Source organism: Ambystoma mexicanum, chromosome 7q, assembly GCF_040938575.1.
Source record: "Ambystoma mexicanum isolate Mex_15411 chromosome 7q, UKY_AmexF1_1, whole genome shotgun sequence".
NCBI classification, from domain to species: Eukaryota; Metazoa; Chordata; class Amphibia; order Caudata; family Ambystomatidae; genus Ambystoma; species Ambystoma mexicanum.
This window is the reverse complement of record NC_090941.1, coordinates 554,974,301-554,986,988: the sequence shown is the minus strand read 5'-3', so window position 1 is coordinate 554,986,988 and position 12,688 is coordinate 554,974,301. Positions and strand designations below refer to the sequence as shown.

Genomic DNA, 12,688 nt, shown 5'->3' with positions numbered 1-12,688 from the left:
GGATACGTGATCACATTTTCTTTTTCCCCACTTTCAATTTGACTGCCACATAAAACAAAATTTTTACTCAAAGTACAGTTTCTGGTAGACCATCAATAGAGCATTTCCTCCATCTATACGACCCAAGGAACTAACATAAGCTACATCTTCTTCAATAGCAGTTATAGGAAATATATGGCGCAAGCTTTTTTCCAACAAGGGTCATACAGTCAAAGTATGCATCTAAAAAACAAAATGATTTAGTATCCTCCGAGAGGTTCATCAACCATTCCTAAATGATCCCCACATTCTTCCCGAAGAGGTTAAAATGAACTCTAATTCAGGGGGTCCAGTTTCAGGGGGAATGAGGCCACCCGCACCTTGATACTTACATTATATCTGCTGTTCAAAGACTTAAATGTTTTTGAATTGTGTGACAGTCTAGATTGCCTAAAAGACATAGCTTTATAAGAAGTTTAACAAAACTTCATTTAGAAAGATCTGATAGGCACCACTTCTTCAGGGCCCAGCCGTCAAAGCTCTGTTCTCTGTACTGTATAGTGTTTCTGTTCTCAGGTGCTTGAAGAGTCATGAACTATTATAGTCTTTGTCAAATCTATCTTTTTCAAATGCTTGAAGAGTAAGGGACTCCTATGTTCACCCTGCCATACCTTTTCACCTAGCCAATCCTCTCTCTTAGTTCTCACTTGATGCTGCAGCATGCAATGTTCTTACACACAGTGCAGCACATTTAAAACTTATCTGCAAAGTCCGCTCTGGTCTTTTACCCCTGGTCCCAATTTTCAGCTTTCCTACGTGGCCTCTGCTGGGTCATTCTTGATCTTCCAGCTTTGGTCCCCCCTCTCACTTTAGGCTTGGGTTTGTGTCAATGAGGCTCTCCCCCACATTTCTCATTGGACTCTGGTCTATGTTCTCTTCCTCCATCCAGCCTCTCGCATGGCTCAGCAGATTGAAGCAGATTTCTATGTGGCGTTGTCCACTCAACTAGTGAGTAGAATTGCTCTTTCTGGTTCTCAGGCCGCTGGCCGTCAGTGTCGTTCTAGTCTCAAGCTAATTGGCAGGGGTGTTGTCCTTGTCCTCCTTAGTGTTGACAGGCTCGGTATTGCATGCCAAAGAGGCATTAAGGTATGGCACATTCTCCTGTAAGGTGCAGAAGTAGACGTGGGACACAATGGTGGTATGCTTGTTGATACAAACTTTTGTTAAACAGAAGATTCTGAAATATCCTACCTGTCCCTATAACTAAGAGGGGACTCCCTGCATCAAACAAAACTAAGGAAGGTGTCAGAATGTCAGTGAAAAAAACAAAAAGTCCTATGTCCCAAACCTTTTTCGGTCCCTTACACTTCAAAAGAAATCTATAAAGTAGGCTGCACCCTGACTCCAACAGGGTGGCTCCCTCCTTCGTAAATAATGAGGGGGCAATATCCTTCTTCCCATGGCTGTCACTAAGCTTTTCTGTATTGTTCCACCCAGATGGGGAGGTCGTCTCTCTTCCCCAGATCTTGTCAGGTGATTTGCTCATAGTTCCAAAACAAGATTGGGAAGGTATCTCCCTTCCCCAAGCCTTTCTTAGGCTTGCTTTCAATATCAAAATTATCTGGATTTCTGGCAAAGGATATATCGTCCTACCTCTGGTCTTCCCATAACATAAGCCAAAAGAATCTCTTTCTCTTCTCCTGGCCTTCTCTTCTATTGACTTTGGTTAGAGAATCTTTCTCTCCTCGTTTTGTCTTCTACCTTTTGCCAAAAGATACACTTCTCACCTCTTGGTCTTCCCTTCTCATTATGTGGGTCCCAGACCCCTTTCTCGGCTTCATAACGTCTTTTACTTAAGCCTGGTTCACTACTTGGAAGGCATTATCTCACAAATACAACTCTCTCGGTTTCACAGTATTCTGGTTCCAGATCCCTTTCTCAGATTTGTAATGTCTTTTAATTCGGCCCAGTTCACTATCCTGCCAGGCCTCTCTCTGGGGTGTTCTCTCACCCAATATGTCCTTATTTGATCTCTCTGTTTGGTCCCACTGGGACAAGGAAGATGGTTCTGCACTTCCTACCAACTACTCGGTCTCCCAGTGCCTTCCCGGTCCCCCCTCCGTGCACCTTTCAACTTGGTCTGCAAGAGTTCCGGTCCTCGGCAATACCAGTAAGCTTCTCAGGCTTCTTCTGGGCTCTCGCAGTCTGCTCTCGGGGGCTATTCCACGCTGGTTTCTCCCCACACATCGGATTCCGCCTGGACAACTCGGATGGCTGCCATCCCACCACCGGATGTCGGGTTCCCCAGTTTTTGGGTAAGTCTTGGCTTTTCTCCACCTTCACATCCCTGACTTCCCATTCCAGGCGTTCAAGTCTGCAGCTCTCTGCGTGGCCTCAATCACCAGCTCCATGCTCCTCTGGGGCAGGACTGACACAGAGGAGAGTCCTTCGTCAGTTTTCATGGCAGATTGACTCGCAAGTCTTGGATAGCTAGCATATGATATGATATGATATATGATGTGGCATTTATAACGCACCTGTACACAAGTGTTTCTAGGCAAGACAAGACAAGGAGGGGGAACAAAGGGAGGACAAAATAATGATCTTACTAGGCCTTGTGTCATTCATATAGAGCAAGTGCAGGGAAGGGTAAAGGGGAGAAGTGCCGGGGGGAGGGCTAAGTGCAGTTGACTCACAAGTGCAGCCAGCGGGTAGCTCAGAAGTGCAGAGAGAAGGGACTGTACGGTTGCAGAAACAGACCCTTAAGTGCTGGGGCGCCCGGAGGCAGTGCAAGGGCAACTGGACATGCAAGAGCCTGGGCCTGAGTTCAGAGGGTGACCAGGTGAGCAGTGCGCGAATCAATCAGGTGCATCAGCAGGGGAGGGGAAGAGAGAAAGAGGAAGCAAAACAGAAGGTCTTGAGTTGCTTCTGGAACCAGAGGTGGTTCAGCTCAAGTTTGAGAGAGGTAGGGAGGCTGTTCCAGAGGTAGGCCCCAGCCGGGGAGATGGATCTGCCCCCAACGCTCTGCTTGGAGAAGCGGCTGACCCTCAGAGAGTTGGAAGTGGTTAAGCGGAGAGCTTGAGAAGGAAGATGTTTTGGAAGAGAAAGTTGGAGGTAAAGTGGTCCTAGGTCCCAGAAACCCTTGTGGACGATGCAGAGGGTCTTGAACTTGATCCTTGCAGATAACTGGAGCCAGTGAAGAGATTTCAGAGCGGGAGAGATACGATCCCTGGGCTTGAGGCCAAGGACAAGACTTGCAGTCCTGTTCTGGATAAGTTGTAACGGTCAGAGAGTAGAGGCAGGAATATTTAGAAAGAGGCTGCTGCCTAGAGAGGACCAGAGCTCTACAGACAGTGAGCTTCTGGGGGAAAGTGAGAAAAGGAAGAATACCTCTGAGGAGGTGTAGCTGATAGGTCGACCTCTTAGAGACGTCAGAGATGTGAGGAGAGAAGGAGAGGGTGGAGTCGAAGATGACACCAAGTTTCTTAGACTCACAGGAAGGAGCAGGAAGAGGGCAAAGAGTGGGTGACCAGAGAGAGAGAGAGAGAGAGAGCAGGTGTCACAATGAGTGTTACATATCGGCCCCGTCCTGCAGTACCTCCCGTTTCTTGTGGCCACATACGGGGGCAAGTGCGTTCCAGAACTTCGTTGTGGCTTCGGTATCGGTTGCCATGGTGTCTGGCCGTACAGCAGAGAACGTCGCACCAGCTGAGACGTCCCGTGCGCAGAAAATGCGTAAGGATGCTCCGCCCCTCTGCACCATAAAAGCCGAAGGGACTCGGCGGCTTGTTGCTGCTAATTGTGGCATTACGTTCTTTCGGTTTCATCCCGTTCCACTGCTTATTCTCTTTTTCCTCTTGATACTTGACTTCCTGGTTCTTCGACCCACCTTTGTCTACTTGGATTGTCCTTGCCTGTTCCTTCAACCTGATTTTGAACTCTGCTGCCGACTTCAGATTTTCCTTGGATTGCATTTGCTTTTTCCTCCATTCTGATCAGTGAACCCTGTTGCCGAACTCTGACTGTCCCTGGATTCCCACTGTGCTTTCGCCTGTCTGGTGAGATTACCTTTTCTTGCCGCTCTACGCAATTTGAACTATCTTCCTACGCGGAGTACCACGCTGCACATTACAAGACTGCCTCACCAACTTGGCCTGTGTTTGTACAATTAAGGTAAAACCCATCCAATTCTCCTGTATTGTTCATTACCTGAAATTCATCAGTCTTTCTCAACGTGTGGATTCCTGGAACTATATCATTTATTCTTACTTTTTCTACATCAATCAAGTGCATAGTAGTGACGCTTTCCAGTGTATGGACCATCCCGTCACTAGTGTGACCCTCGTGCCGCCCGGGCATATTCTTCCTTACTAACCTTCCCATTTGTTGTTTTGTACCTGCCGTTGTTTTCCTTTCAACTGGTACCCATTTTCCCTAGGAATCCCACTTATCAGGTCTGTTGGGGGTTGCATCAGTCATAGTGAGTTTGTGGTTATCACTTGTGCATACTCATAGTCTTGGTTTTTCTTGTAGGTTCATCTATTAAGGTCCAACACCACCTCAACCATTGTCTAGGTACTTAGAGAATTATCTGATTGTCTAAATAACTCCATATTGCCCGATTGCTTCTAATCATACTGTGTTTTCTTTGCAGCGTTATTGGCGGTGTGTGTTCTCCCGCTCTGTTAGGCGATAGACATCTCTGCTGGTTTTTACTCAAACGGCAGAGAGGTACATCGTAGAAAAGAGCCCCTCGTAGAGGAAGCCTGAATCACAGAATTCAGGGGAGCTGGAATCCTTAAGGCTGAACCCGAACCTGTTAAATCCTACCTCCCTCCGCAAGGTCGTGTTACCCAGGCTCCAAACAGCATACGGAGCGGTGAGTAACAATGAGGAGGATCTCAGTCTTACTGTCATTAAGGCAGAGATCATTGGCGGCACACCATTTCTGAATTGCGGCCAGACATCCTGGTATGAGAGAAGAAGCAGAGGTGGCTGAGGGGAGCCTGAAAGAGAGCCTACTGTCATCGGCAAAACATTGAAAACTGAAGCAGAAAGTAGCGATGCAGTGGGCAAGAGGTGGCAGGTAGTGGTTGGACAGCCAGGGAGAGAGGTTAGACCCCTTGGGAACACCACAACTAGAGAAAGAGAGATAGAAGAGAGGAAAGAACCCAGATGGACCTGAGAGGGTCGGTCGGTGATAAAGGAGGTCAACCATCCCATGGCCTGATCAGTAATACCAAGGTTGTCGGAGAGGCGATTGAGCAGGATGGTATGGTTTACCGTGTCAAAAGCAGGGGATCGAGGAGAATGACAGAAAGGAGATTAGAGTGAAGATTGGAGAGCAAGTCTTCACAGGTGTTCAGGAGAGCAGTTTTCATGCTTCTGGCAGATCTGAAGCCAGACTGGTGGTCATGGAGGCAACCAACAGATTCAGTATGTAGATTAAGCTGGGAGATGGCCAGCTTTTCCACAAGTTTGCCCAGGAAAAGAGTGATGGAGATCGGGCAATAGTTAGCCGGAGAGGAAGGATCGGCCGAGGGCTTCTTTAGAAGGGGGTGCAAAAGGGAGTGTTTAAGGGGGAGGGGAAAGTTCCAGTGGCAAAGGAGTGATGGCAGAAATTGACCAAGGCTGCAGCAAAGGTGTCGATGTGCGCCTTGATGGTTCTGGATGAGCAGACGGGACCCTGCTTTGACAAGATTTTCATAGATCGGAGTTGTCTAGAAACATTGTCAGGGGTGAACAAGCGAAAGGAGGAGAAAAGAGGAGGAGAGACAGCCTCAGACGGGCCAGGAGTGGTAGAAGAGGAGTTAGAGGAAGAGAGGGTAGATAGGCTGTCCTGAGTTTTAGTGGTGAAATAAGAGGCCAAGGCTGTGCAGAGGGCCTGTGAGAGAACAGGGGAGGTAGAGACTGCAGCAGGATTGGCCATTTCCTTGCAAATTTTGAAAAGTTCTGTCGAGTTGTTAGATGCTGCAGAGATGAGGGCTTGGATGTAGGCTCTCTTCTTAGAGAGGACAGCCTTTGGAGCAGGCTGGTTTGTCAGGGGGTGCGCCCGATGCCCTCCACTTCCTCTCTGCTGCCCTACACTTGCGTTTAAGGCGGCGAGGTCGGAATCGTACCAAGAGTTGCACGTGGATTTGGGCTTCAAGCGGATCATCATAACAGGGGCAAGGACATCCCCCGTGTTAGAGATGGAGAGATGAAGGTTAGAGAGGGCTGTGTCAGGGTATGAGTCAGCCAAAGGTGCAGGAGGAAGAGAGAAAATACCGGCGAAAGCCTCAACTGACACGCTTCATGGGTCGGATGACCAAGAATGTAGGTGGCAGTGCTGGAGTCGGCTTCACCTACGGGTAAGAAAGAGAGGTGGGAAGAAAGGAGCAAGTGATCACGCCAAGAGAGAGGAGTGGTGAGAGGGTTAGAGAAAGGAAGGTTTGATGAGATCAAAACATCTAGGGTGTGCCCTGCAGAGTGAGTTGGGCCCGAGGGAAGAATAAAGAGGGAGAGAGAGAGAAAGAGAGAGAGAGAGAGAGAGAGAGAGAGAGAGAGAGAATTGCAGAGGTTGCAAAAGAGTCAGGAAGAAGAGCTGCCAGCATCCAGGTGGATGTTCAAGTCTCTGAGGAGGAGAAGTTGAGAGGTAGAGGCATGGAGCGAGGAGGAGAGGTCCGCCCACTCAGAGGGGAAGAGGACGACCTGGCCAGGCGGCCTGTAGATAGTGGGCAAAGTGAAAGAGGGGCCAGTAGAGATAGAGAGCCTGCAGACCAGGCATTCAAAGGAGGAGTAGTCCTGCATTGGAATGATAGAAGCACGCATCCACTCCAGGTAAATCAAGGCTGCACCCCCAACGGGACGGTTGGTTCTCGGTTCGGAGAGGATCTTGTAGCCATCGAGAAGGAAAGTGTCAAAACTCGATACAGAGCTGGCTGTGAACCAAGTCTCGGTGAGGCCAAGGACATCCAAATCAAGCTCTTCCAGTAGACGGCAGATGTCCGAGGAGTGTTTGACAGCTGAACGAGAGTTGAGAGTAGCGATGTCGAGCAGGTTGCCACAGTTGAAGGACTTTCGGGGGGGGGGGTAGAGGCCAGAGGTACAACCTGCAGAAGTGTTGGAGGTGCCTGAGGATGGGCAGAGGAGGAAGGAGAAGGCAGGTTAGTCAGAGAGAGAGAAGAGAGTGCCAGAGGGGTGGTGGAGGAGGGAGGCAACTGGTTGGCCAGAGAAGCAGCAGAGGGTGCCGAAGATGTGGCAGAGGAAGGAGGTGGCAGAAGAGCCAGAGAGGGGTAAGTAGGGATAGCAGGAGGGGAAAGAAAGTTGATAAGACGCGGGAGAGCAAACACAAAGTCAATACAGTCAGCAACTCACAGAACACAACAGGAATCTAGAAGAATAATGCAGGCAATATAAAGTAATGCCAGAAAAACAGTGGAGCACGAGACAGTATCAGAATAGTGCACAATAGATCAAAGAGGGAAGGGCTGAGATGCGAGAGGAAGGAAGGGAACCACAGGGGGACGCAACAAGATGCAGGGACCTACGATGCAAGGGAGCCCACACGGCTAGAGAAGCAAGGGAGCACACGTGGCCAGGTTGTGTGGGAGCGCACGCACACGAACAGGATGAGGGGACATACGATGCGAGGGAACGCACATGGGTAGGGAAACAAAGGAGCGCATGCAGCCTGAGTTGAAGGGTGCGCACGAAGAGGGGAGATGCAAGTGCATGGGGTGGGGGATTCAGTTGCAGGGGGAGCAAAGGGTATGCAAGAGGGGTGCAAGGTCAGGGGGCTGTCTGGAATGAAGCAGAGCTAACATTCCCCGAATCTTCTTACCTTGTGGCCGCAGACAGGAGGGTGAGGACATCCATGCTCACAGTCTGCGCCGCTACCGCATCGCCGCTAAACACCTGGTTGCTCAACAATGCGGCCTTGTCCTGCGAGGGCTTTGCTGCAGAAGGTCTGTACCTCTGTCTGCATGTTTGCCTTGGTTCTGCGTAGAGCTCTTCACTGCCCTGGTCTTCTTTGTGTCAGTACTTTTGGAGTCATCCATATTCACTGTTCCCTCACTCTTCCTCGTCATAGTATCGTCTACAAGGCTGCTATGTATGAGATAACTAAGCAGAAGAAATTAGAGATTTAGAGGGTCGGGTGCTTGTGCCCTAGCCATGTTGTTGGGTGAGCAATGTCTGTTGGCATGGTGGTTAACATAATGCGTTCTCCCTCAATAGTCTTCACTTCTCACACAGAGGAGGGCCACTCCCATGGGATCCTCCTGCGGAGTACCACCTGAGGGGGAATATCAGGTAGCAGCCTCACCTCCCTGACCCCATGGGAAGGGTCCCCCTCCCGGGGAGAAGTGACAACACCAAAGGACTTGTCACACTCCAATGTGTCAGACAGAGTTATAGTGATGGTTTGATTCTCCCACTGGTCGTGGATACCTTTGCTTGCTCACCAGTCTCAGATCCCTCAAAACAGGTGAAGGACCATGTCTCTCTTTTCTGCAGAGTCTTTCAAGCAGGCGTGGTGGATTAGGACATTATAGTTAAAATGCCCAACTTACTGTACATTTCAAAAAGTCTTTGTTGGTAGATTATAATAAGATCTTATAGTCATCAGGTATGCTGAGTTTATTTTGAGGATGCTGTTGTAATAAGATGTTTTCTACCTAGTATCCCTATGCATACAAGCAGCACAGTTCATGGAGCATTCCACTGCATCACTTGTTGCAATGAAGCTGGTGCAGGTCATTTCTCTTGCTCTCCGGTAACGAAAATCTATTTGCATGGCATTTCAGCACGAAATTAAATCGCCAAATATAAAGGGCCTCCTAGTTTTGAAGCATAAAACATGTCATTATCAAGGCAGAATTAAACTTCCACAGAAAAAGACACATGTTTTGTTTGATTTTCATTCTTAAGCTTAGTTGGAGTTTGATGCTTTTATTTTAAACACATACAGAATGGTACCAAGGTCCTTTATCCTTATCAAAAGGAACAGCAATGAAAGCGAGATACACAGGGAGATTATCCACCATGGTTCATCCTCAGTAATCTCGCATTTCAGATCAAATGACTTCAATTCCTTTGCATCAGAATGTTGTTTGCTGCATGTGTTCTTATAAATACATACATTTGAAATTTTCAGGGAAATGTATGCATTTTTTTTAACTTGAACTTTCTTTTACACCGTTCACAGGGCATTGATTTCCTGCTCAACTTTCTTTTTGCGTCTACAGGACGAAGGTATCTTATGAGGAGGTGTGACAGGACTATCTATCCCAGTGGATCTGTAGCACACCAAACACTACAATACATGAAACACTGAATCTAAAGGCTCTCTATCCCTATTTATTATTTTTCATTATAATTGTTCTTTTATAACGCACTTAATACCAGCAATTGGTTTCTATGCGTGGAATCGGGAATCGAACCTGTGTTGCACTGCATTTTCTTGCTAACAAGACAAACGTGTTGCCCCTGAGCTATATTTCCTCCCCTATCACCTTCAAACAGCTGAAAAACAAATGCCTGAAATAAACCAGAATTCTCAGTCTTCACAGAAACGCTTGGAAAAAAGGATTTTGCAGCGAATTGCCTGAGCTTGTATCAGCTTCCTCACTTACTTAACACTTAAATACTATATTTAGAAGGTGACAGCAAAACCAAGTGCTTAGCAACACATTTCAGCAATTTTTTTGGAATCCAATTTACACCTCTGCCCATGCTCTTGATGTTGTAATTTCAGGAAGCAGTATAAATTGGACCAGGCGTGAACATTAAAGGGGGAGCAGGGGCAAGACTTGCCTGATCGATGTAGTACGCGGTTCCGGATCTAATCTCTCGCCTCTGTTTTAGATCGGTTTCTGTTGTGTCTCTGGACAGCGCAATGTACTCCACCTCACGTCTGGTTAGCTCCTATGGAGAGTGATGAAAAGTTATTACACAAATCAAAGGTCTGAATTTATCAATGAAACTCATTCAGTGAATAAAATACAACAGTGTTTTCTGTGGTTGCATTTATCCAATTTCCAAGGGCTCAAAATGTGGGAACTAAGGCAGGACAAAATGAAGTAATTACACAATGCAGCTCCAAGGAGCGAAGTTGCACAGAGCTGGGAGCTATTTAGCTCCTGCGTGTAGCCTGGAGCTTCACACCAACAGCTATGAGGAGCAAGATTTGAATTCCCAGGTCAACTGATGCAAGACAAACATATCTGTGTGACATTAATTCTTTGTGTTTGGGGATTTGTATGAAGGCCATAAAGGAAATATCTAGAAGATATATATATATATATAGTTATTATTTGGTTACAAAGACAAATCAAAATTAACCTTTAACCATTTTTCGTTTACAGTTTACATAAGGAAAAAGAAAACACAAACTATGTAACACATTACACACATATACATAAAATCAAACAATTGCAAAAAAATTGCACCATTTCATAAAATTAATGTGGAATTCAAAATATCATTATGCAATTCATAGATTTAAAACACATATTAGCAGTAAAAGAATGAACAGCTCCAGATAGCCCTCACACTCCAGTTAAATGGGCCTCCAATTTCAAGCCCCTTAGAAAACCAGTAACAGCAAGAACTGTGCCAGTGGTAGAGCGCGCTAGGCAGATTGGCCATGCTAAATCCTCCTGACCCGTCATGAGCATACCTTCAAATTTTCTTAAATAACTCTCTTGCAGCCTAGATAGCCATACATGAAACCAATAGATGCCTAAGGGTTTCCTGTTGGTTATCCATATTACTTAAAAGGCAGGCTGCTTGCACTGACGAGAACAAACCACATCTCTGAAAAATCTGTTTAGTCAGAATCAAATTACAACGAGAATGCAGGAAGAAATGCCTTGTATACTTATTTAGGTAGATGGCCATGTAAGGAGATACAGTCCCTGCCTGCTTGTGTTCTCCATGTAAGGGACTCAAGGAAGAATACAAATGCATAGACTTGATGGTGTTAATGCAATCCAAGTTAAATAACAGTGTTTTGACTTTAACCGGGTTATCAACAAGTTCAATACATGAACTACCTAGATTAGATCCCCGGCCGCACCCAGCACGTAAACACCTTGCAATTCCGGGATGTACCCCAGCGTAATCGCGTGAAAACACTTTGTAATTCCTGGCCGCACCCCAGCGTAATCGTGCAAAAACACCCCGTGATCCCTGGCTACACCCCAGCGAAATTGCACGTAAACACCTCACAATTCTGGGCCGCACTCCAACATAATCGCGCAAAAACACCCAGCGATCCCATGGCCGCACCCCAGCGTAATCACGCAAAAACACCCCGCGATCCCATCGCCACACCCCAGCATAATTTTGCGAAAAGACATTGCAATCCCCAGCCTCATCCCAGCCAAATTGTGCATCTGCACCTCGCAATCTGCGGCAAGCAGCCCCCTCCTGATGGGACACCCACACCCCAGGCCCCATCACCCTTGCCCTCACCCTGTAGGCAGTTCCCTCCACATGGCACACCCCAGCCCCCATCACCTGTGCCCTGACCCTGCAGGCAGCCCCCTCCACATTGGAAACCCCAGCCCCCATCACCGGTGTCCCCAACCTGCAGGCAGCCCCCTCGAAATGGGACACCCCAGCCCCCATCACCCGTGCCCCCACCCTGCAGGAAGCCCCCTCCAAATAGGACACCTCATCCCTATCACCCGTGCACCCCCCTTCTGGGAACACACCCCAACACATGGACACCCCCTCCCCAGACCCCATCACCTGTGCCCCCACCCTGCAGGCAGCCCCCTCCGCATGGGATACCCCATCACCCGTCCCCCCACCCTGCAGGCAACCCCCTCCACATGGGACACCCCAGCTCCATCAACTGTGCCCCCACCCTGCAGGCAGCCGCCTCCACATGGGACACCTCATCCCTATCACCCGTGCACCCCGCTTCTGGGAACACACCCCAACACATGGACACCCCAGACCCCATCACCTGTGCCCCCACCCTGCAGGCAGCCCCCTCCGCATGGGATACCCCATCACCCGTCCCCCCACCCTGCAGAAAGCCCCCTCCAAATGGGACACCCCATCACCCATGCCCTCACCCTTCAGGCAGCCCTCTCCACATGGGACACCCCAGCCCCCATCACCCGTTCCCCCACCCTGCAGGCAGTCCCCTCCCCATGGGATACCCCAGCCCCATCACTCATGCCCCGCCCTGCAGGCAGCCCCCTCCAAATGGGAAACCCCAGCCCCCATCACCTGTGCAGCCCCCCTTGCCGGAACACCCCGAACACATGGGACACCCCCACCCCAGACCCCATCACCTGTGGCCCCACTCTCCAGGCAGCCCCCTCCACATGGGATACCCCAGACCCCCTTCACCCATGCCCCCATCGTGCAGGAAGCCCCCTCCACATGGGACACCCCAGCCCCATCACTCGTGCCCTCACCCTGCGTCACCCCCACCCCAGCTCCCATCACCCATGCCCCCACCCTGCAGGCAGCCCCCTCCACATGGGACACCCCAGCCCATATCATCTGTGCCACTACCCTGCAGGCAGCCCCCTCCATTTGGGACCCCTTGGCCCCAGACCCCATCACCCGTGCCCTCACCCTGCAGGTAGCCCCCTCCACATGGGTCACCCCCACCCCAGCCCCCATCACCCATGCCCCCACCCTGCAGGCAGCCCCCTCCCCATGGGACACCCCTGCCCATATCATCCGTGCCACCACCCTGCAGGCA

General features: G+C 49.2%; 1 protein-coding gene across 1 annotated transcript in view; it reads right to left on the bottom strand.

The window, feature by feature from the left end:
• Nucleotides 1-12,688, bottom strand: part of VWA8 (von Willebrand factor A domain containing 8) — a 3,012,337-nt gene that overhangs the window by 2,555,402 nt on the left and 444,247 nt on the right. Inside the window, exon 4 of the mRNA XM_069639376.1 lies at nucleotides 9,775-9,885. Coding sequence (XP_069495477.1) covers nucleotides 9,775-9,885 — 111 coding nt within the window. The remainder of the gene's footprint in view (nucleotides 1-9,774; nucleotides 9,886-12,688) is intronic.